The sequence below is a fragment of the Capra hircus genome, chromosome 19 (genome assembly GCF_001704415.2).
Source record: "Capra hircus breed San Clemente chromosome 19, ASM170441v1, whole genome shotgun sequence".
In the NCBI taxonomy this organism is placed as follows: domain Eukaryota; kingdom Metazoa; phylum Chordata; class Mammalia; order Artiodactyla; family Bovidae; genus Capra; species Capra hircus.
This window is the reverse complement of record NC_030826.1, coordinates 9563543-9591262: the sequence shown is the minus strand read 5'-3', so window position 1 is coordinate 9591262 and position 27720 is coordinate 9563543. Positions and strand designations below refer to the sequence as shown.

General features: G+C 42.6%; 2 protein-coding genes across 2 annotated transcripts in view; one reads left to right on the top strand and one right to left on the bottom strand.

Annotated features, from left to right (window-relative positions):
* TRIM37 (tripartite motif containing 37) overlaps window positions 1–16155 on the top strand; it is a 146045-nt gene extending 129890 nt beyond the window's left edge. Inside the window, exons 23-25 of the mRNA XM_005693108.3 lie at window positions 851–967; window positions 2535–2613; window positions 15886–16155. Of these exons, the coding sequence (XP_005693165.2) occupies window positions 851–967; window positions 2535–2613; window positions 15886–15889 (200 nt within the window). The 3' untranslated portion in view covers window positions 15890–16155. The remainder of the gene's footprint in view (window positions 1–850; window positions 968–2534; window positions 2614–15885) is intronic.
* PPM1E (protein phosphatase, Mg2+/Mn2+ dependent 1E) overlaps window positions 13638–27720 on the bottom strand; it is a 229683-nt gene continuing 215600 nt past the window's right edge. The window contains exons 4-7 of the mRNA XM_018064131.1: window positions 26218–26406; window positions 23326–23469; window positions 22996–23089; window positions 13638–18743 (exon numbers count right to left, since the gene is read on the bottom strand). Of these exons, the coding sequence (XP_017919620.1) occupies window positions 17683–18743; window positions 22996–23089; window positions 23326–23469; window positions 26218–26406 (1488 nt within the window). The 3' untranslated portion in view covers window positions 13638–17682. The remainder of the gene's footprint in view (window positions 18744–22995; window positions 23090–23325; window positions 23470–26217; window positions 26407–27720) is intronic.

Sequence of the window (27720 nt, the reverse complement as noted above, 5' to 3'; positions counted from 1 at the left end):
AGCGACTTCACTTTGAACAGAGGATTAAAGATTTTCTGGGACTTCCTGGTAGTCCAGTGGTTAAGACTCTGTACTTGCACCGCCGGGGGCCTGGGTTCCATCCTGCACACAGTGGTGCCGCGAAAACAAACAGACGTGCACAGCAAGCTCTCTGGGGTGACGTCATCTACCCGACTATTTTTTCTTACCCTTTTTTCTGCTGTACCATGGATTTCCCTTTTTTCTTTTAAATATAGCCGTTCATTAAAACTTTTAAGATTTTATTATATCTAGCATTTATAAGGGTTTATAGCAGAGAGATACTTTAGATTTTCTTGATCTGTCTTGTTGAACTAGAAAAATTCTATAGAACTTGTCTTTTAAAAATCAACTCATGCACGAAAACAAAATTGGAGGCCCACATGGGATAGTATCTCATTTATTGCTAAAATCACTGGAATTTGGTATACCCACATGTAGATATAAGTGTAAACGTATATTTGTGTTTATGCGTGTTTATATTTGTGTATATTTTAGGCTAGAGACGACATTGAATTAGGATTAAAAGAGCTCCTGTTATATCATGATTATCAAGGGAAAAAAAAAAACTATTTGCTTTGGAAAAGATACTTTCAGTGTAATGAAACTAACATTGGCTTTCAGTTAAGACTTTTCAGACACTTGAGAACAAAAATAAACCCAGTTCTAAATAACTAAAGAGCACTGAGTTTTGTGTAGTGACTTTTTCTTTGTTTTGTATCATCTTGGCATTCAGTGTAAAATTCCGAAGAAGCTCAGGTCAGGATAAGGAGGCTGCCTCCTGCTTGACGTGGTTTCCTGTCAGACACGTTCTCTGCTTCTTCCCTGCCAGGAATGAGCAGCGACAGCGACAGCGACATCGAGTGTGACACCGAGCGCGAGGAGCGCGAGGAGCGCGCCGGCCTGGGCGGCCTCAGCGGCGCTCTCCTGGCGCAGCCCCCAGATGAAGGTGCGGCCCGCCGTGTCCTCGCAGGCCTTAGGAAACCGTCTCTGCTGCTGCTGCTGCTGTTTCCTTTGCTTCTGTTTCTGCTTCGCTGCTTCTGCTTTTGTTCTTTTTAAAATTGTTGTCATTTGTGAGACGACATTCTGTGGGGTAGACTAAATGACAAGTACGGGAAAAATTTGGTAGGCTTTATCTGCCTGGTCAGACACCTGATGCTGTGTGCTACCTAATGGGCGAGGCTGATGTTGACAGCCTGCTTCGGTACAGCCTATGGCCTGAGAATAGCTTCTACATTTTACAGAGTTGTTTGGAAAAAAAAAAAGCAAAACAGAGAAGAATTTCCAGCAGAGACCGATAGTGGCCTGTAGTGCCTAAGTGTTAGCCAGCCCCCTTGGGAGGTTTCAGATACTTGATTTTCTTTTTTCTTTTCAGAGATATTTGTAGCCTGGCTAATAAAGTAAGTTTTTAAAAGACAGCCTTTTCCAGGGACTTCCCTGGTGATTCAGCGGTTAAGAATCCGCTTTCCAACGCAGGGGATGCAGGTTCGGTCCCTGGTCAGGGCGCTAAGATCCCACGTACATCAGGGCAACTAAGCCTGTGTACAGCTCAAGAGAAACCTACAGGCTGCGGCTAGGGAAGCCTGCGCGCTGCAGCGGAGATCTCGCAGGCTGCGTGAGGATCTCCTGTGCTGCGGCTAAGACCCAGTGCAGCCGAATAAATAAATATTTAAAAAAAGACAACCTTTTCTGATTCTAGAAATTTGTGCAGATTATAGAATCACTGATTTACCTCTTCCTTCCAAAAAATAAAAAAGTCTTAGGAAAAAACAGAGAGAAATCCATTGTTACTAGTTTTAGTTTAGATGTACAGCCTAATGATCAGTATATTGCAGAATGATCACCACGATAAGTTTAGCTAACATGCGTCGCCCATTGTTAGTATTTTATCCAGAGACCTCATGGTTAATCTGACCATTCCTCTGTAAGCGCTCCTGCAATGACGACATTGTCAGGCTGATGTTCATTGTCATCTTGTATTTTACAGATTTCCCTGATACCCTAGTGTCTTTTTCAATACAGAGCCAAGTGTTTGATGATTTTTAAGTATTAAGGTACTTTTAGTAATTTTCTCTGCTTCTAAAAGAAGCAGCCAAATTTGAGGCAAAGTTATTTTGAGTGTTGGTGGGTTTTTGTAGTGATGTTTGCACGCTCAGTTTAATTGACGTGGAAATACATTTTATATTTACAGAATCATCCTTTGAGTGTCCATCATCGTCATTCCTTATTCGTTCTTCAGCTGCTCCCATGGTGTCCCCAGGGGACAAAGTCAGGCAGTGCCTTTCGTCTTCTAATTATGGGCATCTATTAACACATTTTGTTTTTTTCTCCTTTATTTTCCTTTTGTGTTTGTTTATGCTTAACTCCGATAAAGAATTCTCTTAGAGATTTGTTTACAACCCAGCACATCTTTCTTTATCACTTAAATAACACACTTGCTAAGATCACTTAGCGATATGGGAAAGAAGATACGTGTCTTTAAAAATTGTTAACCGTTTTTTATTATTTTCTCCTAGATACACATTCCAGTTTTCCTGATGGTGAACAAATAGGCCCTGAAGATCTCAGCTTCAGTACTGATGAAAACAGTGGAAGGTAATTTTCAAATCAAGAGAACTGACTTGCAAGCCTCCTTGACCCTGAAATTGGCTGTCGTTGGTGCTCAAATTTGTCAACGGTCAGATAATCAGATTTTTTCACCATCTCTACTTGAAATAGTAATTTACACAATCCTAGTGTAAAACATTAGTACAAAGGAAAAAATTAAATGTGGGAAGAATTCTGTGTAATGCAATGAAATAACAGTGTAGCCTCAGTTAATTTAGTGAATTAGTGTATTCATAGGAGGCAGTTTGTCTGCGACAACAGAAGGGCGGTTAACCGCCAGGAGACGTGCCTAGAGATGGTGCGTGCACTTAGTAAGCTGCCCAGGATCGGTGCCCTCCTGTCTTGGCGAGAGCCTCAGCTCTGTTGAAATGACTGCCTTTCTAGTTTGGGTTGTAATTACAGTTTCTAGTTTCGTTAGTGCCTATAGATTAGTGAGCAGAAATATCACTTCTGTGTGGATTCTGCCCTGAAGACGCTTTATGTGAATGGCTGAAGTGGCACTAGGCTGAACGTCCTCCGTGGAATGTGTCGGCTGACTGAGGTTACTCTTTCTTTTCTTACTTGTTCGGGTGCAGGCAGGCACACTGATTAATGGCACGTTCACTTTCTTTAGTGTGACTTTTACAAATGCAGTTTTAAATGAATTAAGTTAATGTGGATTGGTTATGTTCTTGGTCATATAAACACACATAAGAACATTTTAAATTATTTCACTTTTTTTCTGCTTCTTACCAAACAACTACAGAGCAACAAGTATTTTAAAGCCCTGTTTTTTCCTTTGTTTTCATTAGCTGGACATTGACTTCAGTGTCAATACATTTAAAGATTCCTACATATTATACATGAAAGTGTGCTATAACATTCACTTATATACCCAGAATTAGTCCCAAATTATTGCCAAACTTTACCATTGTGCTCCTGCATTTGTTTTTGAGCTGCTATACCATTTGTGAAAAGCACACTGAAAGCTGACTAAGAGACTATTGAAAAGCATGAGTGTGTATACATTTGAGAGGCATTTCATCTGCTTTTTTTTTACTTGATGAATATTGTTCCCTTTTCCATGTCTAGTGTCTTGCCGAACGCTGTGATTCATGGTTTGCTTTTGTTCAGAACAGTTTGCACTTTTTGTTAATAAAATGAACTTAAGAAAATGTTATGTCTCTGCAATTTATTAAAACTGGGACAGGAAGCCCTCCTTTTCCTGTTCCTATTGCCTGTGTATAGTAGATGCTTTTGAGCTGTTAATAGATGCATAGGGACGTTAGAAGACTTTAATCTCCAAAATGTATGTGGTTACTTTTTCTCCTTAAATTAGTTGGAAATATTTAAGTAGTATAATCATATGAGAAGTAAAAATTTAGCATTTACTTACTGTCATGATAGCACCGATGTGCTATTATATAGTTATTAAGTAGCTTATTGTACAGTGGTCTAAAATATTACTAATAAGTTCTTCACATTTCGTTTTCTGTTAGCTAGAGATGTATTTGTGTTTGGTACATTTTGATGAGGTCATATTTTAAATCCACCTTTGTCTTATTTCTACACTACATTGTAATGGGTACAGCTGTTATGTAAGAATTTTGCCCCATTAGTGTTGAGAGCAAGTAATTTTAAGAATTGATATTGTAGGGTTTCTTTTTTTTTGAGCGAGTCTTATCAGAATTCGTAAACACATATGTGATTGACTCTACTTTGAAACTCCTTGTTTCATAGCTGTTTCTTGACCTGTGTTTGATACAGAACTGAGTGCTTTCCCGTGTACCTTTGTAAGTTATTTTCAAAATATGGAAAACCACATGTGGTTAAGAATTAAGAGAAACCTGAGAACAGACTGTTCGTTTGGGGAAATTTGCAAGAGCTTTTAGCACAAGTGATTTAATCGTGAGACTCTTGGGTCATTACTCTGTATGACAGCATCCTGAGGTATCCTCTTTTCCTTTCTTAGGGGGAGATGTCCAGTTTTGTTTGTTTTCAAATCGTAAATGTCCTTAACCTTTACTCTTATTTTTCATGACCTTAAAGTGGATTCCCCAGAATGGCACGATGATATATGGATCACAGAACCTTTGGCTCTTGAATATTTGGGACCTTTGCTTACGCTCTCCGGTGGTGTATAAGAGCATTGAGGAGTGCTGCCCTTGTTTCATACAAACTGAGGACTGGTTGAGACCCTTTACATTGGTAGAGTTTGAGTTTACTATGTCAGCAAGACTGTTTTTGTTGTTACAGCTATAGGAAGTTTTGAAGGTATTTTTTATGCATGACAAAAATTTTGTAGGGAAAATTACTTGAATTTAATTGGTATATTATCTTCTTGTGTATTTTAAAAACCCAAGCCATTTGTACCATATTCTGATTCCATATTAATAATAAAGTCTATACCTTGAAAAGCTTAAAAAGTAAGCTTCTAAAGAAATGATTTGTAACTGCCCTCCTGGCATGAATTTCTCTATTTTTATAATTAAAGTTGACAGAGGGTTTCATGGGGAAAAAAAAACAAAACCCAACAAACTTGTAGGTCTCTAAAGGATGTTCTCAAAAACGGTTCTCCTGTGATGAGGAAGATCGCGTCATGTCGGTTTTGTTGGTTATAGCTCACCTCCAGGATTGTTGTTTGTAAATTTAAAAATAGTAAGAAGTATGTAGCGTATATGAATTCACACCATCCATTGAGGAAAACTTCTGGGGCATAAATTAACAAGTGTCTATCTGGCATTTCCTCTCGGGGCCAAACAAACTTCTAGCCTTGAGCCAAATCCCTACCGCTGTCTGTTGTAAATAAAGTTTTGTTGGAACATAGTCACATCCATTCATTTACAGATTGTCCACAGATGCTTTTGCCCTGCAAAGTCAGAGTTGAGTAGCTGCTTAAGCAACCTAATGGCCCTTGAGCCTAAAATATTTACACTCTTACCCTTTGCAGATAAAATTTGCCAAGTTCTACTTTGTCATTGATATTAATAGGAGGTTCACTTTGAGGGAGGTAGATTTGAGAAAAGGCGTGATTTTTAACTCAAAAAGATCAAACATTTGATTCGTTGTTTTGTGCTTAATTTTTGTGATATGGGGTGTTGGGCATCTGCTATCTGATTCATTCTGGGATCCTGATAAGACTGAAAGACCTAAAGATTTCCTCAAAAAATGGAAGGACCTATTAGCTTTTAGTAGTGGGATCTTTGGAAAAAAAGAGTTCCTTCCCCAATTTCCAGCCATGTCACCTACTAAGTCTGCAGCCAACTCGACATGCTGCCAGGAGCCCTCCTCCGTCGTCCCTACGGTCGTCTCACGCCAGCCTCACCTCCGCTAGATGTTAGGTAGCAGTGAGGGAGCGGAGAGGCCCAGAAGACAGCAGTTCTTCCCCCCTTCCTGTTGGTGGTTCCTGAGCTAGTCTGCAAGAGCTCTGATGAAAGAGCTTCCCCCATCTTCCCACTTTGGACTGTCATCACCCACAGTCTCCGAAAGTCATGATAGTCAACCCAGATTGCCAGTCAGTTGCTCTACGTGTCCTGCTCTCTGGTACTTTCTATTCCTTCACAGAATCCCAACTTAAAAAAACCTTTTTTTCCCTCCTTTTGTTGAAAGGCATAGTTTTTCTTGGTTTCCTCATTTAGTTTTTTTTTTTTTTATATGTATTTCTTGGGTTGCGCTGGACCTTAGTTGCGGCACATGGGATCTTCATTGCAACATGGGGGGTCTTCAGTTGCTGCACGCGAGCTCTTAGTTGTTGCACGTGGGACTTAGTTCCCTGACCAGGGATTGAACCTGCACTGGGAGCGCAGAGTCTTAGCCACTGGGCTGCCAGGGAAGTCGCATCATTTGGTGTTTTCAGTCTCAAGTTTGGTCCTGGAAAACTGTCCAGAAGAGTGTTTTCTCCTAGACTTAAGATGTAAGGGTAATGCATGCATTGTGCCCAGGCATACTGCTTCTGTACAGCTGGGACCGACTGTGTCATTGAATCTGTAAGTAACCTTTGAGGTCAATGAACTGTGTGTTGTGCCCATTTGGCAGAGAAATAGGAGATTCAGGGAGGTTGTTCAGCACCGCTGGCAGGGGTGCAGTGAGGTACTGGTTGAGTACTTTTTCCAGTTTGTCACAGTTGGGCCAAATCCAGCATTTTGATACCTAATAATTAAAAACCTAAATATTGTCTATTTTTTAAAAAAACTTTTTATTTTGAGATAATTCTGAGCTAATTTTAGATGCAGAAATCTTGAGAGTGTTCCTGTAAACCCAGCTTCTCTTTTTTAAAAAAATTTATTTTAATTGGAGGCTAACTACAGTATTATAGTGGTTTTTGCTATACATTGTCATGGATCAGCCACGGGTATATACGTGTCCCCCATCCTGAACCCCCCTCCCACCTCCCTCCCCATCCCATCCCTCAGTGTTGTCCCAGTGCACCGGCTTTGAGTGCCCTGTTTCATGCATCGAACTTGGACTGTTGATCTAACTTTACGCCTAACGCAACTAGAAAAAGAAGAAATGAAGAACCCCAGGGTTAGTAGAAGGAAAGAAATCATAAAAATTAGGGCAGAAATAAATGAAAAAGAAACAGGAGACTACAGCAAAAACCAACAAAACTAAAAACTGGTTCTTTGAGAAGATAAATAGACAAACCATTAGCCAGACTCATCAAGAAAAAAAGGGAGAAGAATCAACAAAATTAGAAATGAAAATGGAGAAATCACAGCAGACAACACAGAAAGTCATCAAAGACTACTATCAGCAACTCTGTGACAATGAAATGGACAGCTTGGAAGAAATGGATGAATTCTTAGAGAAGTGTAGCCTTCCAGAACCGAAACCGCTTCTCTCTTTGTGAACAGAGGACACGACCATAGAGTGACCCCAAGGAGGGCGCCGGTCTTATGCACAAACTAGTGCCCAGACCACCGACAGCTTCGTTCCGATTGGACCAGTTGCCTCACGCACGCCTCCTCCCTCCAGGGCCCATGTCGCTGTGAGCGGTCCTGTCGCGGTGCCCCCAGCTCAGGCTCCTTCCTCGGCCTTCCCTTGTCTTTCATGACCTTGATGTTCTTGAAGTGGACCGGTTATTTTCAAGTGTTATTGATTGATGGCTCCACTGGGTCTTCCTAGCAGGGGCCGCTCTCTAGTTGTGCTCGGGCCTCCCACGGCAGTGGCTTCTCGTTGTGCAGCGCGGGCTTCAGTACTTGCCACGCACTGGCTCAGTGCTTGCTGCACACAGGCTTGGTTGCCCGGCAGCATATGGACTCATCCTGGACCAGGGATTGAACCCGTGTCCCTGGCATTGGCAGGCAGATTCTTAACCACTGGATCGCCAGAAAAGCCCCCCGTTGTTTTACAGTGTCTTTCTGCCTGGGCTCCTCTGATGCTTTTTCATCTTAAGTTGGAATTCGGCCTTATTAGGGGTGATACGCCTGCCTCAGTGCGTTGTGTCAGGGGCTGTGTGCTGCAGATGTTTACTACTGGTATTGCTGACCTTAATTACTTGGTTAAGGTATCTGCCAGGATTCCCCACTATTTACTGTTTCTTCCCTTTGAATTACTAAATATTTAGGGTGAGCACTTTAAGGGTATGCAAATATTCTGTTTCTGCGCAAACTCTCACCCACTCACTGTAGCGCCCAGCAGCTCTAGGTCTGGTGGGTCTTGCCTACAGCAGTTAGCACTGCTTATGGTGGTCTTACGGGAGTTCTCCAGTCCCCTAGCTTCTTTGACATTTATTATGAGAATTCTGCTTGACAGGTTGTCTTTTCTTCTCCATTTAGTTTATTCAGCTCTTTGTATCTGTGTGGACGTTGATTTTACTCTTTGGAGCTATGATCCAGTATTGCGCTTGTCTACAGTTCCGTGTTCTAGTTCTGGCTGTTCGAAGCTCTTGCAGCTTGGCCCCTTTACTCTCTTGATCTTGTATCCTTCTCCCTCCTTCCCTTTACATCCTTCCTCTCTAAAAGATGCTCCAGGCTCATCTTGAATTTTCCTGGCCTTTTGGAGGGACAGTGATGCCTAGAAACACAAATCTGGGCACTGATTTGCTTACTGTTACTAGAGGGTTGTTGGGTAGAAGAGGAAACATACTTACTCCTTCTAAAGCACATACTTGAATGCATCATGTATGTATACATAAACAATGTGTTTTAAGGAGGAAAAGCATGAATCCTGTCTAAGCACTTTTCCAGAGTTGTTTAGATCCTGAACTGTGACATAATGGCCGTACAGGATCATAACTCAAAGAACAAAATAAATATCTATGCGTCCACACAGATATACGTGAACAGCTGAATAAACTAAACGGGGAAGAAAGGACAACTTGTCAGACAGAATTCTAATGATAAATGTCAAAGAAATTAGGGGAGTCTAACCCTGATGCACTGGTGCCTCTCTTTCCTGCTCTCTTCAGGCTGGCTGTGTGATTCACTTGTGATACAGTCAGATATCTGTTAGAGTCTATATTCTGTCCCCCCCCCCCCGCCCACATCCTAGTTGATTTTAAAGTTTACATACATTAAAATTTAATCTTTGTGGTATATGCAGTTGTTTGGAGAACAGTTCAGTCACCCCCCAGATTCCCCTGTGCTGGCTCTGTGTAGGTAGAGCCCCCCTTCTAGCCCCTCACCCTTGGCAACTGTCCTTTCAGTTTTCCCTTTTCCAGAGTGTCATAAATAGAATCACACAATATGGAACCTTTCACTTAGCAAAATGCTAAGTTTCATCTATGTAGCTGTGTGAATCAGAACTTTATTCCTTTTTAACTGCTGAGTAGTATTTCACTGTATGAATGTATGAATGTATTTATCCATTGAAGGACATTTTGGGTTTTTCCTAGTTTTGAGTGATTATGAACTTTACAAACATTTGTGTGTAGATTTTTGTATGAACGTAAGTTGTCTGTCTCTAGGATAGTATTTGCCTTGGAGTGGGATATGTAATAAAGAATTTGGCCTTTGTCCCTAGTTCCTGGGATACATCCTCTTAAGTCCTTGGAATTTCCTGAGTGATTGGAGTGTTTGTTGTTAATTATGGTGGATTCTGATAGCTTATGCTCATGAGATAACTCAAGACAGGGACTGGCCTTGCCAGAAAGACTAACCACCATGTGACTAGAGGATTGGGCCTCTGAGTCATGTAATATTAGCCTGAATAGTTCAGCCTTATTGCCAGGGAGTTAGTCACGCTTACATAATGAAACCACAGTAAGGACTCTGGCCACTGAAGCTCAGCTGGACTTCCCTTGTTGGCAGCACCCTTCACACATGGCTGTTTTGGGAGGGTGAGCTCCTGATCACAAGAAAGCCCCACATTTGGGCCCCCCTCCACCTCACTCCGGTCTGTCCTTTTGCCTGTTCTGATTGGTGTCCTTTGGCTGTAATAAAACTGGAATTGTAAGTATTTTCCTGGGTTTATGAGTTATTCTAGTGAATTGTCAAAGCTAGGGGAAGGATAGTGGGGGCCCTAAACGTGGTACCTGCAGTGAGAGCAGTCTTGTGGAGGACTCCGCCCTTACCCTGTGAAGTCTGGCCTAACCCGATAGCTGCTGTCAGAGCGCGCTGCACTGCCATGTAGCAGGTTTCTGCTGAACTTCGTCAGAAGAGTGCCGAACTTCCAGAAGGCACTGCCATTGCATCCCACCAGCAACACAGGAGGGTTTCCAGTGACGCATATGTTCAGCTGATAATAGTTGCGCAGCTCTTTATTTGTTCTGTTCTGGATTTAATTTGCTTTCATTTTTCCTTTTCTTCTTCTCGTGTTTCATTAGGTCTTTTTTAAGTGTTCTGTTTCCTCTGTGGCCACTCCCTTTTTTTTTTAAAATAATTGACCTGGCTGCATTGGGCCTCAGCTGCAGCACAGGCTTCTCTAGTGGTGGTGCGGGGGCTCTAGTAGCAGCGGGCGGCGGGGAGCTCTAGAGCATGCCAGCTCAGCAGTTGCAGCACTTGGGTCTAGTTGCCCCATAGCATGGAGGGTCTTGGTTCTCCCACCAGGGATCTAACCCACCAGGGATGCTCTGCACTGGAAGGTGGATTCCTAACCACTGGACCACCAGGGAAATCCCATCAGTTAGGGTGCTTTTATGGACTTACCTTTAAATTTACTTAATCTCTTCTCAGCAGTGGTACATCTATTGATTAGGCAGTCAGAGATGCCCATCCTCTTTGCTACAGTATTTTCAGTTTCTGGCATTTCTGTTTATTATAGTTTCTCTTTGCTGAAATCACCCATATGATCTTCCATTATTTCCACAACATATTAACCAAGGGTATGTGCACACTCAGTCATCTCCAGCTCTTTGTGACCCCATGGCCTGTGGCCCCCCAGGCTCCTCTGTCCATGGGATTCTCCAGGCAACAATACTGGAGTGGGCTGCCATGTCTTCCTCAGGGGGATCTTCTGCACTGCCAGGCAGATGCTTTCCAATGCGCCACCTGGGAAGCCACAGTTGTTTTGATTTCTATCAGTTCCGAAATCTCTGTCAAGTCAGTCTGAAGTTATTAAGGAGCGTTCCCTGTGTGTATAATAGATCCTTATTAGTCATCAACTTTATATATTTCAGTGTGTATATCAATCCCAATCTCCCAATTTATCTTGTAACTTTTCTACATCTGTGACTGTTTTTGTATTAAATTTATTTGTACCGTTTTTTTAGATTCCACATATAAGCGATGCATGTGCCTTCCTCTCTCACTCAGTGTGGCGTCTCTAGACCCACCCGTCGCCGCAGACGGCGTTCTTTGTTCTTTTGATGGCTGCGTAGAATTCCGTGGTATCTGTGCGCCATCTTCTTCATCCGCTGCTTTGTCAGTGGACGTTGAGATTTCATGTCCTGGCTTTTGTAGACAGTGCTGCAGTGAGCACTGGGGTGCACTGTATGTTTTCCTCCAGATACATGCCCAGGAGGGAGATGGCTAGATCATAATGGCAGTCCTGTACTGAGTGTTTTAAGGAACTTCCATACTGTTCTCCACAATGGTTGTACCAGTTTACAGTCCCACCCACAGTGACTCAAATCACAACGGCTCAATCTCAATGGGCTCGAATTACAAAGGTCCCCACGGGCGCCCCGGGAGGGGAGGCCACCTGGACAGAACCTGGGAGAGGCCGGCTCCCTGCCAGCACCCCCCACCCTGGTTACTTCACCCGGAATAATACATTTTTTCTTTCTTTCACATGCCTCTCTGTGTTTTGTTGAAAGGAACACATTTTGTGTAGAACAGTAGCTAGTTTGGTGAATGATTTTTTTGCCTAAAAATGGGCAGGCCTGCTTAGATCTGCACCACGAGAGTTTGCATCTGGTTAGGAGCTGCGTTTGGTTCGAGGTTCGTCACTGCTGTGACTAACCTCAGTGGCACTGCGTTCCAGACAGGACATGGCTCTGGCAACCCGCTCCCCGTCGGAAACGCAGTGTCCCCTCTGGCCCTGCACTCCGGTCTGTGCCTCCGAGGCGCGTCTCCGCAGACTTCTGCTGGTCTGCTGTCTGCCCAGAGCTGCTGTGCTCTTTGAAGCTCGACCTCCTGTGGGTCGGGACTGGCCTTGGATTAAGGTGCAGCGTTCCTCCCTGTGTGTAGATTCACTTACTCCTCCACAGCTATTTACAGGCCTGGTGATACGCCTCCTCCCCAGGAGCAGGGTTTTGCTGCCGTTCCCTTCCATCAGCTTGTCACAGGTGCCCTCGGGGCAGCGTCTGTGGCCCTTCCTCCACAGAACGACGCTTGTGTGGGCGAGCTGAGGGAAGGGTGACGGCCCCCCGGCCCTCCACATCCCACTGCTGGACCTGCTCCGCCCCGGCCCTTTTCTCTGAGTCCTGGTAGGGTTTGCAAGGGAGGGCGGGCTCCGCTGGTTTGCGCAGCTCCCAGGACGGCCCCCACTCTGCCTGTGTCGGTCAGCCGGCACTCTCTCTCGCCCAACGGCTGGCTTCCAGAGCTGCCCTCCTCTAAACCAGTGCTGAGCGGTGCCGGCCCCTTTTACACTTGGGCCAGTTGCAACCTCAACTCTGAGTGTGAAAAAAGTCATAATTTGAAGTAAATCTGGCTTTTATTTAGAAGAGTGGACGCAGTATTCCCTTTAGCTCTACATTTTAGAATTGGAAGCTGGAAGTACCATGGTTCTTATATATTTTTTAATTAAAACATAAGGAGTTCAGATTCACGGTTCGGAAAGTAATGGGCCATTTTTAGTTTTCTATCCCAAAATATTTTTAATTATAAAAGTGATGAGATTATAAAAAACCTAGGAAATAGAAAACTGAAAGAGCCATGTGTGTCTGTGTGCTGCTGCTTCCGAAAAAGATGTTCTGTTCCTTTCGAACCTAGAATACCAACAGGGGATTTTCTCAAGCGTAAATGCTACTCAGCCAACACTCTGCTTTTCTTCATGCCTTACTGTAGCAGACTCTTGCAAATAGGGTTCTTTCAGCCCTTCATTTTTTTTCTCAATTCTTATTTCTTTGAATTTATATAAAATCACACAAGTACTGAATGAATTTCAGTGATCAGGAGTTAAAGGTTGAAATTAATCTCCTAGGACTTCATGGTGGTAAGAGGCGGGTGCGAATGCAGGGTACTGACTGCATTAGGACTGCGTTGTCCTATCTCCTGTTCCTCTCTTAACGCAGTCCTCTGGACAGACTTTCAGCCACAGTTCACCTGATTATTTCCTTTCTTTCAGTTTGAAACTAAAAGGAGAAAGACCAAGGGAGAGGGAAGAACTCTGGCTGGATGCAGAGTTTGAACAACAAAGTAATTGGGAGGTCTGAGGAGTCAGCACTTAGCCATTTGCAGGTCCTGTTGCTCATTTAGGATGAACCCCCAGCATTAACCTGATGGGGGACGCGTGTGTAAGATGAGAAGGAGCTCTTCTGGCTTTTCTGGGGAGGGACTAACAACTGTAGCAGCACTTCGCAAACTTTTTTCAGTGTCCCCGCTTTAAAGTTTAGAGACCGCCACCTCAGGAGTTTATGTTCAGTTCTGAGAAAATCAACTTAAATCCTAGAACCAAGTAACCTTCCTTTGAACAAAAAGACAGATGACCAATGTTTTTAAATTGCTGGGTTTTATTAAGATATTGGCAAAATTTCAACATACTTCTTACCTGAATGAACAGTTTTAAATAAAATATGAAGGATCACTCATGATTACAACTGAACTCAAAAGTGAGCTGTATAAATTGATAAGTTTGCTTGGTAAGAAATGATTCACTTCACTTGCTCGACTCCATAGAGAATTCTTTGCAGGGAAATATGAACAAGAGAACAAAGCGTGTCTCTCACCAAAGAGCACCTAGAGTAAGAGTTAGCAATAATGTATCGATAGCTTAGTTACTACATCAAAGTTCATTATTTTCCTTTTCCAGAACAACTGCTGTGTCAGTCTGGAGTTCCCTATCTTATTTCATATTTTCTAATTAGTACAACAAATAGTCTTTACAATGGAAGATAAAATGCTGCTAGAGGAAGTAACAATGTTTTTTTAACACAGTACCATTTGTCTCAGAAAATAGTCATAATACTGGCAGTACTTTGTTTTTTGGGGAAAAAACCATTTAAGTTATTCACAGGTCAGAAGGGAAGAGTGGGTACTTGTCCTTTAACATCACGTGATTTTAAAAGGTGAAAAAAAAAAGTATGTTCTTTAGCTAACTGACAATCCAAAGAGTAATTCTCCTAAATTGTAGGGTCAAAACTGCAGTATTCCTTTTTATGGCCTTGCTTCCATGAGAATGATCACTGAGTTAACAAATTATGTTTAAAAATTAAAATAATAATTTAGATCACTTTCTCACAAAGCCTCAGCAAGCCTTTGCTGGGGAAGGAAGTACCTGAACCCCAGCAGTTTTATCTGTAAACACTTAACTTCTTTATGCATCATCTGCCCATTGGATGTTGCGCTTCTTCCTGGCACAGTGTCCAGCAAAGGCGCGCTGGTGTCGTGAGCTGCAGTGACACTATGCCACCACGCCAACCGTGGCCACTATAAATGTGGTCAGAAGCAGACTCAGGGTTGACACTGACATTGTTGACATTGTCCTTGGTAAAGGTGTTACTTTCGAGGATCCTCCTAGTTAAATTAAATGCAACAGTAACTTTATATTAATTCAAGGACAATGGATGGCACTTCTAGGTAAAGAAAAGATATATACATGTATTTCCACCTTCCTTTTCAGTACAGACCTAAACAGGATTAACAGCCCCAGTGCTGGGTGCTGTAATGTTACTTAACCTTAGATCTCTCTTAAAAGTCCACATTGGGAAAGTGAACAAAGGAAATTAGGGACTGATTCCCTTTGAAACTCACAGTGAATGTACAAGGAGTTCGTGTGACTTCAGTCAGTGACTTGAAGTCTGTTTCCCTAACCAGTACTACACTCTCTTTTTAATATTTGTTTTACTATTTCCTATTCTAACAAAACTTCAGCAAGCAAACAAATTGATGCAGATCATGTTAAATCGTAAAAGGGATACTGCCACTCTTAAGGACTGGGTGTAGATCTTCTCCACCATCACTAAGTTACACAATGAATAGAAGTACAAAACACATAATTCACAGACTATAATACCTCAGCACTAACAGTGAATATATATTATATACTTTTATATCTGTCTAATATTTTACAATCACCAGATACACCATCATTAAATACAAGTTACAGAAATGTGTAGATACCATTAGTTAGAGGGGTACTTATTGCTTACGTCAGCAAGCAGCAAATAAGGGCACAGGATTTGAACTGAAGGGAACTACTTTCTATCACCAGTGGCATTAAGATATAACACTGCATTTCACAAAGCACTGCTTTTTATCTAGTTGATAGACAGACCCAAGAGCAGCATATGTCAGACCAATAACCACTACTTTAATAAGTATTATAGAATTTTAAAGGACCTACCTTACAAGTGGTACCTAACTACTCTATAAATATGCATGTTGTGAACAAATGAATAGTTGCTAACTTGTACATTATTGGCTTATAGTGTGACCACACTAGAACTACTTTTATTTTCTAGAGGGCTACTGGAATGAGAAATGGAGTTAACACTGCGTATGTAGTTACACCTACAAAATTCAGACCCTTAAAGATGCCTGTTACTCCCAATTTCCAGCCATTTTTCCCACTGAAGAAAACCTATCACTTGACTTGTACCTTCTTTCACCTTCTTTATTCTGATCAAAATCATTAGCAAGAGACAACTATAGAAGAATCTTCTAAATTTTTTGACTTGGCTGAGTGCTTTGGACTATTGTCTGTACCAATGTTCTGCTGCCTGTTTTCTTGTTTCCCTAGGTAATCTGATTTGAACTGACACTGCACCTGATGGGTTGTTAACATGAACTAGGCTTCAGAAAATGGCAGATGTGAGTGAGGTCCATGACGGGGGTGAAGCCTCGGGATGGTGAAAAGACTCTGGTGCTATGGCTGGATTCCTGTGTACGCCCTCCTTTTCAGCCATGTGTCACAAGACTTGAGAAAAGAAGAAATGACTTCAAAAAAGAAAAATACTGAAAATCTCTACTTACATCCAAATTTTAAAAAATAAAATCTGTAGATTAACAATCTGTTGCTGAAATGCATCTTTCATTTATTTGCTTTGGCTACCCTGGCACACCAAAATATGCTTCAGTCCCCCTGGTTTTAAAATCCAAGAATCTTAGTCCTCCATTCTGAGTCTGGGGAGCATAAAATAGTTGTATTGTGCTGTGTGAACCTCTCAGCAGGAGCATTCAGCGTCTCCGGACAGCACGAGGGAGCCAGTGGCTCCACGCCTGCCTGGGAGAGGGCAGAATGTCCTGCGGAGACACTGCATGATTCCCAGAACCAGGCTGCTGCACTCAGTTAACCTGATTATTAGTTTATTTGCTGCCTCTAGTTGCAGATACGGTTCCGACTTGAAACTGCAGAAATGGCAAAATGCAGACAGTTTCAAAACATCAAATGTGCATAAACACTGAGATGAGCAGCATGTGTCCTGGCGCTCCGGCCTGAAGCTCCGGGACTCAAATCCACAACTGAACAGACCGCAGCTGCAGTCGCCGCACTCTCTGTGCTTGGCCTCTGGGCTCACTTTCCACAGTTACTTTCAGCCTCTTCCATACCAATTATTCCATTTCCTCAGGGGAAACAACTTTAGAGAAGTTAAAACTAGTATTTTTCATTCTCCAAAACCACTTTTTATTTTATTGTAGTATATGCCTTTACTGTCTGTGAACTTTAAAAAAAGGAAAAAAGGCAGAAAAAATAGAAATACTATTTGATTTTCTTTTAAAATGGCAACTTGATTCTAGTCTATTTGTACCTGAAATCATCTCCATTAAACAAGTTTTTATTCCTGAGATGAAGGTACAGTGGAAAACACATTAGCATCATAGATTAAAACCAGTTGACAGCGGTCTTCTAAAAAACAATTCCGTCAAAAGCACCATAACAGGTATGAAACTCCCAAATAGCTAAAGCCCTAGGAAATACTTAATTCAAAAAATTTTCATTGTTGGTCTTTTATGTTACAGGAAAAAAAATGAGTGAATCTGTTTGACTATATACCACCTCACAAGTCTGCGAATATGACATTTTTACACTAGTTTTCTACTTTCATTTTTTCCAGTTAAAACCCATATGGCTTTTAGTCTTTTACCTACCAAAAAAGGGGGAGAGGTTTTCCCTCAGTCCCCAGTCTTCTGAGGAACATTCCTCAAGTAGATCTAATTCTGCATTAAGTTTTCCAGAGATAAATTAGGCACATCAGACCGAATTTCACCTGCCTCAAGGTTTCAGCGCTATATATCCTGACTGAAATAACTTGCAAGCCTCCACTAGTGACGTGACGGGGTCTTGGGGGTTGTATGTAGGTATAGAGACACATCACAGGGACCAGTGGTATAGTTTTGCTAGTGAAATCGCCAGTACTGTTTTTTATCAGATTGAAAACACTGCATTGAGTTTCCTAGAGATCTATTTACATTTAAGAGTTGAGCCATCCATGGCTCATAATGAAGCACACGTATTTCAGAAAGACCTACCTTGTTTCTACTCTGATAGTGGTATCTGTACTGGGGGAGAGCTAGCTAGCCTACTCTAGAGAGAGGATTACATTTGAAAGCTCCAGGGAAGCTCGGGGCGTGGAGGGTCGCTGCTCTCTTGGGGCTTCCTCATCACGCTTTCACTGCATCCTTTCCAGCTGGTTTGCCTCCACGGCAGAGAACTTCTTAACACCCTATTTCTCTTCCCATTTCGAATAAGCGAGGACAGGCTAGTGCCTGTTTTGTGGGAAGGCTCTTGAGCAGAGAGAATAGGATAAAACTTTGGATTAAACCTGAATCCATGCCGCCTCTTTGAGTAGTGGTAGTGTAAATGAGATAACCTAGAAACTCTCTTTCCCAGGAACTTGAACTGTTCGTTTTCCAGCCTAGAACAAACAGGAGGCAAGCTCTCCGTGCTGCACACCTGCTGCCCTGTTGAACCCACATTAAAAGAAGAGAGAAACTCTCCAGCACCACTCCACTCAGGCAATGATGATGGAACTGATTTTTTCTCCATTATTAGCTCATTAATAAGATTTGCTCTCTTTGGTGCACCAGGACCAAACATCTCAACTGGTGGCAAAAACTGGGCACCGTGAGGCTTGCTTGTTTCTATCTGTGTGAGATCTAGGTAGCCCGGGTCTTCCAGCACGTTGCTTTGGGACCCTGGGCTCAGGCTGGTTCTATCCGTGAAAGAATCCACACGCCCCTCGTAGCCCAGATCGGCCGGGGCGGAGCACTGGTGCTGGGGCCAGGGGCGCTTGCACTCCCCGTGACTCTCCTTGTCATCCCCACCAGCTTCTTGCCCTCCTTGGAAAGAGTTCTCTGTCCAATCTGAGTCCTCACTAACATTTACAGCTTTATTCATGTCCCTCAGGAAAACCACAATAACAGTGATGTTATCACTTGACCCCGCGTCCCGAGCTGATGCCACTAACTTGTGGGCAACCATGCTGCTGTCTCCGTTATTCTCCTTCAAGTGGTCGGACACGACTTTCACGGCCTCGTCAGGGTTCACGGTGTCGTAGAAGCCATCGCAGGCCAGAATGAGGTAGTCTTCAGTTCCATCCAGAACGGTAGAGGCAGAATCGGCATCCCCACAGATGTATGGCTTATGTTCAGCATCTCCTGTGGGAATTCGCAAACAGGTCATTTTGGTTTCTCTTGCATGTCAGAATGTTTATGGCCAGCTCTAATGTCCTGAGCAGAGAAGGGCCCTCTGTTGAGGGAACAGTATTGCCAGAGACACAGAGGCAACTGCTAGGGAGTAATGTGTAGTTGAATATTTGGTACAGCAACAGACTGGAGAACTCGGGCCCAACTAAGCTAGGTTTCTGTCACCAGATTACTGCGGTAATAGATCATCTGCGACGCACTTTAGAACTTCCAGGTCCCTGGTTAACATCCACTATGCTCCTTAGTACTTGGAGAGAGCCTAGCAAATGGGCCCTCTGCCTGTCAGGTAATCAGTAACATCACTACAAGGATACTCATCGGCTTCTCTACATAAAAAACATGGAGTACTGAGCAATTCCTAGGTTGGGGGATCATAATTCGTTGGTAGTTTGTTTGCTTATAAAGTGCTTTATCATTCTTAAAGTAGTAGCAGATAGCTTAGTGGTCAAGGATGCAGGCAGCAGAGTCAGGATGCCTGGATCCAGGTCACAGCACTTTAAAGACTCTCTTCAGTTACTATCCTCCTTAATGCACTGAAACTGGCCCTTCTGACTAGGGGAAGAGAAAGTGAAGGTAAGTACACTTAGTTAAATGCTGCGACCACACTGTCACTGTTGGTGGGATCTGTTACCGGTTCTCTCCTACTCTAATAAAGTTCTCTCCAGTATTTCACATCTCTGTTTAATCTTCAGATAGGCCCAGAAAGCTCAATAGGAACATTACGGATAACTTGTTAGAACCGCTGTGGGCCATGTGCCCTACCCAGCAGACCACACGATGGGATGCCCTAAGCAACAGACAACTTAGTATTTAATTGCTTGGGTTAGTTTATCTGCAAGACAAGAACCTAGTCTTTTTCATACAGTAGCAAGACCCGTCTTCCTCAGGTATGGTTTTGATCTTGCCAGTTTTAGGTCGATACTGTGTAGTCTTCCAGTAGGCTGTCACAGCTAATGAAAGCTTCCAATCATGGGGAGTCAGCGTCCTCCACCAACCCACCTGACTAGACGTCCCCGTCCCCTACTCCACCTGACTGTGTTATTACCATTATTTTCTGAACTCCAGCTCTAAAAATAAATGTGATCTGAGTCATACTGTTCCCAAAAACCTTGTTTTAGTGCTTCAATTAAAAGGCTACTGCAACTGTTAGTTTGGAACAGAACATACAAAGATTTGCACAAGAGAAAATGCTGCCAGAATTCTGGCTTTTCACCTGCTCTACTGTTAGATGTCAAATTCATGACATTTCGCCCAAATTTGGTAGGAGGGCATGATCACCCATTTCACAGCAGAAATGGCACCATCCTTTGGTCTTCTACCCCCTCTCTCCATATGCCAGAAACCATATCATGTCAACTCTGGATCATCAATCCAAAGGGCTCAGGAGGAGAAACAGTTGAAATGCGTTTCATTTTTAAAGTATTAATGTCATTTATTTTCTGAGTAGAGTTGAACTCTGCTTAGGAGTCCTTTTTCTTTTCTTTATTTAGCCCCTTGATTGACTCCATGAGCTTTCCAAATCTTAACATTCTTTGACTCTTTCCAATTCAGTTATTGGATTTTGGTAGATGGCATAATTTCCTACTTCAAAGAAAATTAAGTTTACCGGGCCTGAATTCCCTCAATTCCTCCTCCTGACTTAAAAAACAATCTCTAGCAATTTACCTCTATCTACAACCATTTTCTGTTTTCAAAATTCTGGGACTTTTTTAACTCACTTGACCTCTGTAGCATTTGACCCTGTTGACTCCATACGCCTAGAAAACCCCCTCCCCAGCATTTGATATCCTGCATCTGTGTCTCTTCCTGTTTTTCTTTACTGGCTCCTTCATTTAATAGCAACCCCCCCAAGAAAATAATAGCACCCCACATCACTGTATGCTAAGTCTGTGCCAGGCAGGGTTTAAGTGTATGTGTGTGTATTATACGATCTAATACAAAAACAATGAGTTAGGTACTATTACTAGTAAGAAGTTCAGTCAATCACCTAGGCCCACAGCTGGTCAAGTGGCAGGGCCAAGACACAAACCCAGAGAGTATGGCTTCACGGTCTTCTACCGTAAGCCATGAGTCTCAGCCTTGGTCTCTCTTCACGCTATATTCCTGGGCAGTGTCATCCATCCTGTGGTTTCAACTACTGTATATACATACATACATACATACATAGATATATATAAAATCACTTCACAGGTTGTTAATGTTATTTCCAAAATGGGATGAATTCTCAAATCTCTAACTCACAACTCTGCTAAGCTCCAGATCTGTATTTCCAACTGCATATAAATTACCTCTTCTGAGACGTCCCACAGGCACCCAGAATGCAAATATGTCCAAAATGAACTCATTATCTTCCCTCCTCCCCGCCCCTCAACTGCTGCTGCTTTATTACAAATGTTTTATCATCTTCTTAGTGACACAAGTCAGAAACCTAGAAGTTAAGTTTCCTCTCTCGCCCCCAAAACTGTCATTTGTCTCATCAATTTATACTCTTCTGTATTCCTTTTTTTTTTTTAGCTGTCCACATCTCTGAATGATCTCTCATCTAGATTTTTCACTCTAATTCATCTTCTGTAATCATTAAATATTTATAAACACAAACCTGACCACGTGGGCCCTCGGCTCACTCACCCAGTGAAGCCCAGACCCTGAGGCTGGCATTCAAGCCCCTCCACACCCTGGAGCCAACACTGCCTCTCCCCACCCCACCCCCCGCCCCAGCCTCCTGCACCCGTCCCTGTTCCTGAAACAGGACGCACCCTCGGAGACGCCCATGTGTTTGCACGCCTCACTCCCGGGGCCCTTCTCTAGGTTCTGTCCTCCCATCCACCTCAGAAGTCACTTCCTCTCTGCAGTCAGCCCTGTTTCCTCTTCAACTGGCATTTACTCAAGGACATTGCTTTTTCCCCTTATGTCATATTTTTAGAAGCAAGAAATGACAAGAATTCTCTAGTAAAGTTGCTTCTATAACAAGCATTAAAGATACCTTGCAGTACTCTGACAAAGACAGTATGATCAAGAGAAGAGGTCTCTGGAGTTGTCAAAAATAATCCTATGTGAAGGTGTGTTTTAGGAATCAGAAATTTCCCCCTTTTGGCCTTATTCCAGATTTCTTAATGACTCCCTTGGTCTAAGGTGAAGCCTACTCTCAATTTTTCAAGAGGTATTTGCAGAATCTTTGAGCTTCCTCTTTCTCTCAGCCTTCTGCTGCTCACATTTGGGCCACTTCACAGCTTGCCAGCACCTTCCCAAAGAGTGGGAGGGAAATCACATCAATGGTGAAATGGAATCAGTCCTTTGAGATTTTATTAATGTTCTGGAATTTTTTGGTAATGATAAGCAAAATCTGGGGATCAGACATCAACTCCATTTATCCATGCTATCCTATGTCAAAGCACTTCATTTCTTTAGGAGGCAGTGACAGAACTGCATACACACATATTACCCATAGAGACACACACATTCATCTGTTCTTTAAAAAAAAAGAAAAAACAAAAAACAAAGTGAAGCTAAGCCATGAAATCCAAGGCAACAGACCCAGGTGCAAAAGTGAGAAAGAAACGGCCGTAGCCCGCTCTTTGAGGCACACCCTCACATTCTGTCCAACCAGCTCAGCTTTTTACTCTGAATCTTCAACAAAGAGTTTCATCGACTTTACCCTTCTTTTAAAGAATTTAGGTTCCAGGGAAGTAGATTTTCTGAAACCCCAGGGTAATCTAACAACTCCACTCCACACAGAGTAGAATTCGTTTCCTAATTTTAATATAGTAAAAATTATTTTCACCCAAAAAGCATGTTGTTTGTGTCATTTTAGAATTCAATGAGAAAATGAAAGATATAAGCAAGATAAAATATAGGGACTTCCATTTTCTGGAAAATACTGATTTAAGCTAAATTTGACCCAAAATGGAATGGAAAATGAGGATCACTGGGCTTTAAGCAGATTTGTATTCCAGAGATTAAAGGCTTCCCTTTAAAAAAAAGAAACTAGTAAGTTCTGTATCTCTTAATATAGTTCCCTTTTAAAAATGGAATTTATATAAATGTGTAGGTTAAATAATTAATTAAAAGAGGCATTAGACAATAACAAGCACTCTGAAAATCTAAGTTATTATCTCAGGTTCCCTTGTTGTATCACATTAACATGAAGAACAGTGTTCTGGAAGAGGACAGTTTGGAGAAAAAATAATTAATTGGTTTTTCCTACCAATAGCTCTGGAGACAGACAGACTTCCATTCACCCTCCAGGCACCAAACCAGACTACACAACCTCCAAGGGCCTCAATCCGCTGCTTTTCATCCTGCACAGCAATGCAACAGAAAGAAGCAAATAATTGGATTCAAGATTTATTCAGCTACCTTAACAGTAAACAACAGATATAATATTCATCGGCTTCCCGGAAAGGGTTCTCTTTACTCTTCCTTTGAAAGGTGGGCTTGGTTGCTGAGATAATGGTGATAATTATAATAATAACTGAAAAGTAATAACTAGAAAACTGCCTATGGCGTGTGCCCGAACAGAACAGAGCATACCTACCTCTCTGTCTGGTTTGTGTGGCTTCATTAGTTCAACAGCTTGGCCCTTCCTCACAAGCATAACCTGGGAATCACCCACCCAGGCCACATGTAACATGTTGCCTCTGATAAAAGTCACCACTCCTGTGGTCCCACATCTTAAGCTCTGAAAGTAATATAAATAAAACAAGAGTCAGTAAAAATTAGCAGACATCAAATTCTCATTGAGAAGCAATTTGTAGATAATACAGACTTTTCAGATGGAAGCAAAACTACCAATAACTTGATTTCACAAATAAAATAGCAATTCCTATTTCTCAGTGCATTTTTCCATGCTTGATGTATTTGTATGTGCACACACACATATAGATTTTATCTGTGATATGCAAGGCAGAGACAATTATCAGTTCACTTTACTTATTATTTTTTGGCCACGCCATGCAGCATGCAGGATCTTTCCTGACCAGGGATGGAAACTGTGCCCTGTGTTGGGAGCACAGAGTCTCAACTACTGGACCACCAGGGAAGTCCTCTATTCCGTTTCATGCACAGGGAAGAAATCTACGGCGGGTGATGTGACTTGCCCGAGGGCAGGAACAGATTGGTACCCAACTGAAATTTTTCCCTTGTGGTCCAGTGCTAAACCACAATATCAACCCTTAGAGTAAAGATCTCCATATTCTGGTCTCTGTCTTGTTACTGACCTACTGTATGTTTGGGGAGGAGGGGGCTGGGGCGGTCCTAGCTTTACAAAATAGCATACAAAGCATCTGGTTGGCGCACAACAAATGCTTCATACTCTGGATATTAAATAGGAGCCAAGAGAGAACATACATTCCCTGGAGTGCTAAGATGCTTCTACCTTTAAAAAACAAAACCAAAAAAAAAAACCAAAACCAAAATCTACAATAATTTTAGGGACCTTTGCCTTTGGAACACTGCATGAAAAACTAACATCAGCCTGGAATTTCATAGCTCAGTACCACTGTACTTAATGTTCTTGATACTACTATCCTAAAATATCTCCATTTCACATGAAAAAAAAAAGTGAAAGTTATAGTCACTCAGTCTTGTCCGACTGTGACCCCATGGACTGACCGTAGCCCCCAGGCTCCTCTGTCCTTGGAATTCTCCAGGCAAGAATACTGGAGTGGGGAGCCATTCCTTTCTCCAAGGGATCTTCCTGCCGCAGGGATCCAGCCCTGGTCTCCTGCACTGCAGACAGATTCTTTACCCGCTGAGCCAGCGGGGAAGCCCTCCTTTTGACATGAGTCACCACCAAATAAGCATGACTTTTTGTTACTCAGGACTTGGCCTAAATTAGAACCAGTGCATCAAGGGTGGTAGCAGGCCTCTTGCATCCAATGAGAAAACAACTTCTCATTTTCCCTATATAGGGAAAGTTTGTTATAAATCCTCACCCACCAATAAAATGTCTTCCCACACAGAATGTTCAACACCTCAGCCCCTGGAACACATGATAAAGACACTTGAGTGCATATGCCCCAGAGGGAACAGGAGGCAGGGCCGCCGCGCAACAGGAATAGCTGCTGCTTTCTCCCCAGCAGTTAGCAGCACATGGAAGCACAAGGAGGAGCGAAGGAACTGCGGAGACGAACCTAAATTATTCAAGAGAACTGTTGGCAAGACCGAGAGACAGCTAGAATCATTGGCAAAGCAAACGAGGTGAACATGGTCAGGAAGAAAGCCATGATTCTGAGGACACAGAAGGAAAGGGACACAACAGAGGATGAAGACAAGGTCGACGATAACAGGCCAGCTTGCGAGGTCAGGCCATGGCCTCAGTCCCAGTGAAGACAGCCGGCAGCGCCAAGCCTGGTGGTCCCCCCAGGAGACCGGCCAAGTCTGGGGGCAACAACTCTGTTTTGTTTTCTAGCCCGCCTCTATTTGCAGAGCCCAGTGGTTACTGTTGTTGGGTTTGTGTATTAATCTAAACCTGGGGGGCAGGCGGGGACACAGAGCACCGCCCTTGCTTAACACCAAGCAGAGCTGAATTACTGCTTAGTTAATTCCAAGCCCCATGATTGCCCTATAGCATAACAATGAGATCAAAGAAATGGATTAAAGGATTACCCTGTTCTGTCCAAGTCCATTTCAAAAAGAGTTAATGCTTAAGTCACAGGGCAGGGGTCTTATTTTTCTGTGTGTATATAATTCTGCAATTGCTTTTTAAAATTAAAAAAAATATTCTCTTTCTGTTGGTCCCTAGTTGGAAATGAGTATAAAGTCCTGTAGTTAATTTTGTACCAATGCCCAGAATGATAATTAGATTAAAATCTTTACTTTTAGATCTTAATATAGCTCCTGTCATTCACTCAGAGTAAAACCTTAGGTCTGATTAACCTTAAGAAATTGGGACGTGAGCTCTGACTTTTCTTCCTGTTAAGAGAAAACCAGTTCAAGGAGCATCTAAGGATTCACTCTCTCCAGGCAAAAGTTTTCCTCAAGAGATACACAGCGAACACTGCCAACCCATTCAGAACCAAATGCATGGAGAAATCCCAGCTTCTGTTTCCTTTTTAGACCATTGTTTTAATCACCATATTCAGATTTTGTCAGCAAAAGTCTCCTTAGAGAGTTGGTCCTGGTGCGAACCTGACAGGCAATGGTGAATAAGGTGAAACTCACCTGCCAAATCCAGCAGCCTCCTGGCTTTTTAGAAAATTATAGCTTGGAGATTCTCTACAGTACATCATAGCACCCCACTAAATCTATTCCTAAAGACAGAATTAGGCCTACAACAGAATCCAATACTGTGTGTCAAGAACGTAGTTTGGGAGAGAGCTTTAAATAATGTCTATCACAAAAGAGAAAATCCAAAATAGCCCTTTAGCCACAGAACAAGCGAGCTCAGCTGGCGTATCACGGCTGGGCTCCTGAGAAAGCAGCATACCTCCCTGGCGGCCTTCTGGACAAAGCGCTCGTCGGTGACGCGGAAGGCTCGGCACAGGGCCTCGGCAGGGTCGTGGGGGAACATCTCCTGGCGCACCAAGTTAACGTGCAGGTGAATGGAGGCGTAGATGGCAGCATCCACTCCCCCGTGGCCATCAAACACTGCAAAGTAAGCTTGTTCTTCCTGGTCCTGTCCATGGAAACACAGACGCAGTCCAGGGAGTTAAGGAATGACGTGCCTCAGATGAGCCAGTCCCCTGCCCTGCTGCCCATCCTCCTCCACTGCCCTGTCACCCGGGTAATGAGCCTGAATGTTTCCCTTCTCTGACGTGCCGGATCCACGGCTAAAATACCTGCAATATCAGGGCATCTGTGTTTACACACCAGAACACTGGAACACATCATGCCCAATTAGCTCAGGCTGAAGTGCCCTCTCTCACTGTGAAAGCTGTTGTCTTGTACCATGGAAACCACCCACATCCATTTGCTGCAAAGTTGCTGTTACAAGTTGTGTGGAGGGGGAGGAAAGAGAAGGGAGGAGGAGGAGCTGAGCAAAGGCTGTTCTGGATTGAAGATGTTTGTCAAAATGAAAATATTTTAATAATAAATTAGAAACTCAGGACAACAGGAAATAATTGGCCTTCTAAGCACAAGGCCAATTATGTTTGATTATTTAAAATACACAGATAATGAAAGCATACACATACTTCTAAACTATAATATTGGCTTCATAAATCATTCATGATCACATTGTATTCTCACCATAAATAACACAGTCTCTTGAACCACATGAGACATCTACATGCCCTGTACCCTTGCCCCCTAATTCAAGATGTTGCTTCCCATTTCCTTGCCCACTCAGTGCCTAAAGCTGTAGGGCAGCTGCCAGAGGAGGGTCTTCCAAATCTGTGATTTACCTTGACACAGGACACCTAATCACGAGATTACATTTAACTCAGTAAGAACTTGTTTTTCCTTTTTCTTCAACTCCAGTGTTTAAATCTCAGCTCTGGCTCACTTAGAGGAAATCTGTAACTCACTGAGCTCTCACTGAGCCCTGCGATTCTTTTAGGCAACACAATGTAAGGATTTTCATTTGGAAGTTTTGACTTCTTTTGGTGCTTGAAGAGTTCAGCTGAGTCCAGACCCTGTCATTCAAAGTAAATAAAATATACCAAGTAAAGCAAGACGTGAAAACAAGGCAAGTGTTCATCGATAGGTGCGTGAATAAAGGAAATATGCACACACACGCACATACACAACGGAGTATTACTCAGCCATGAAAAAGAATGAAATCCTGCCATTTGCAGCACGTGGATGGACCTAGAAAGTATTATGCTTAGTGACACGTGGAGAGGCAAATACTTTATGTAGTCACTTATATATGGAATCTAAAAAATAAACCAAACCAATGTATATAACAAAATAGAAACAGATTCACAGATATAGAGAACAAATTAGTGGTAACCAGTGGGGAGGGATGATATGAGGAGACAGATATCAA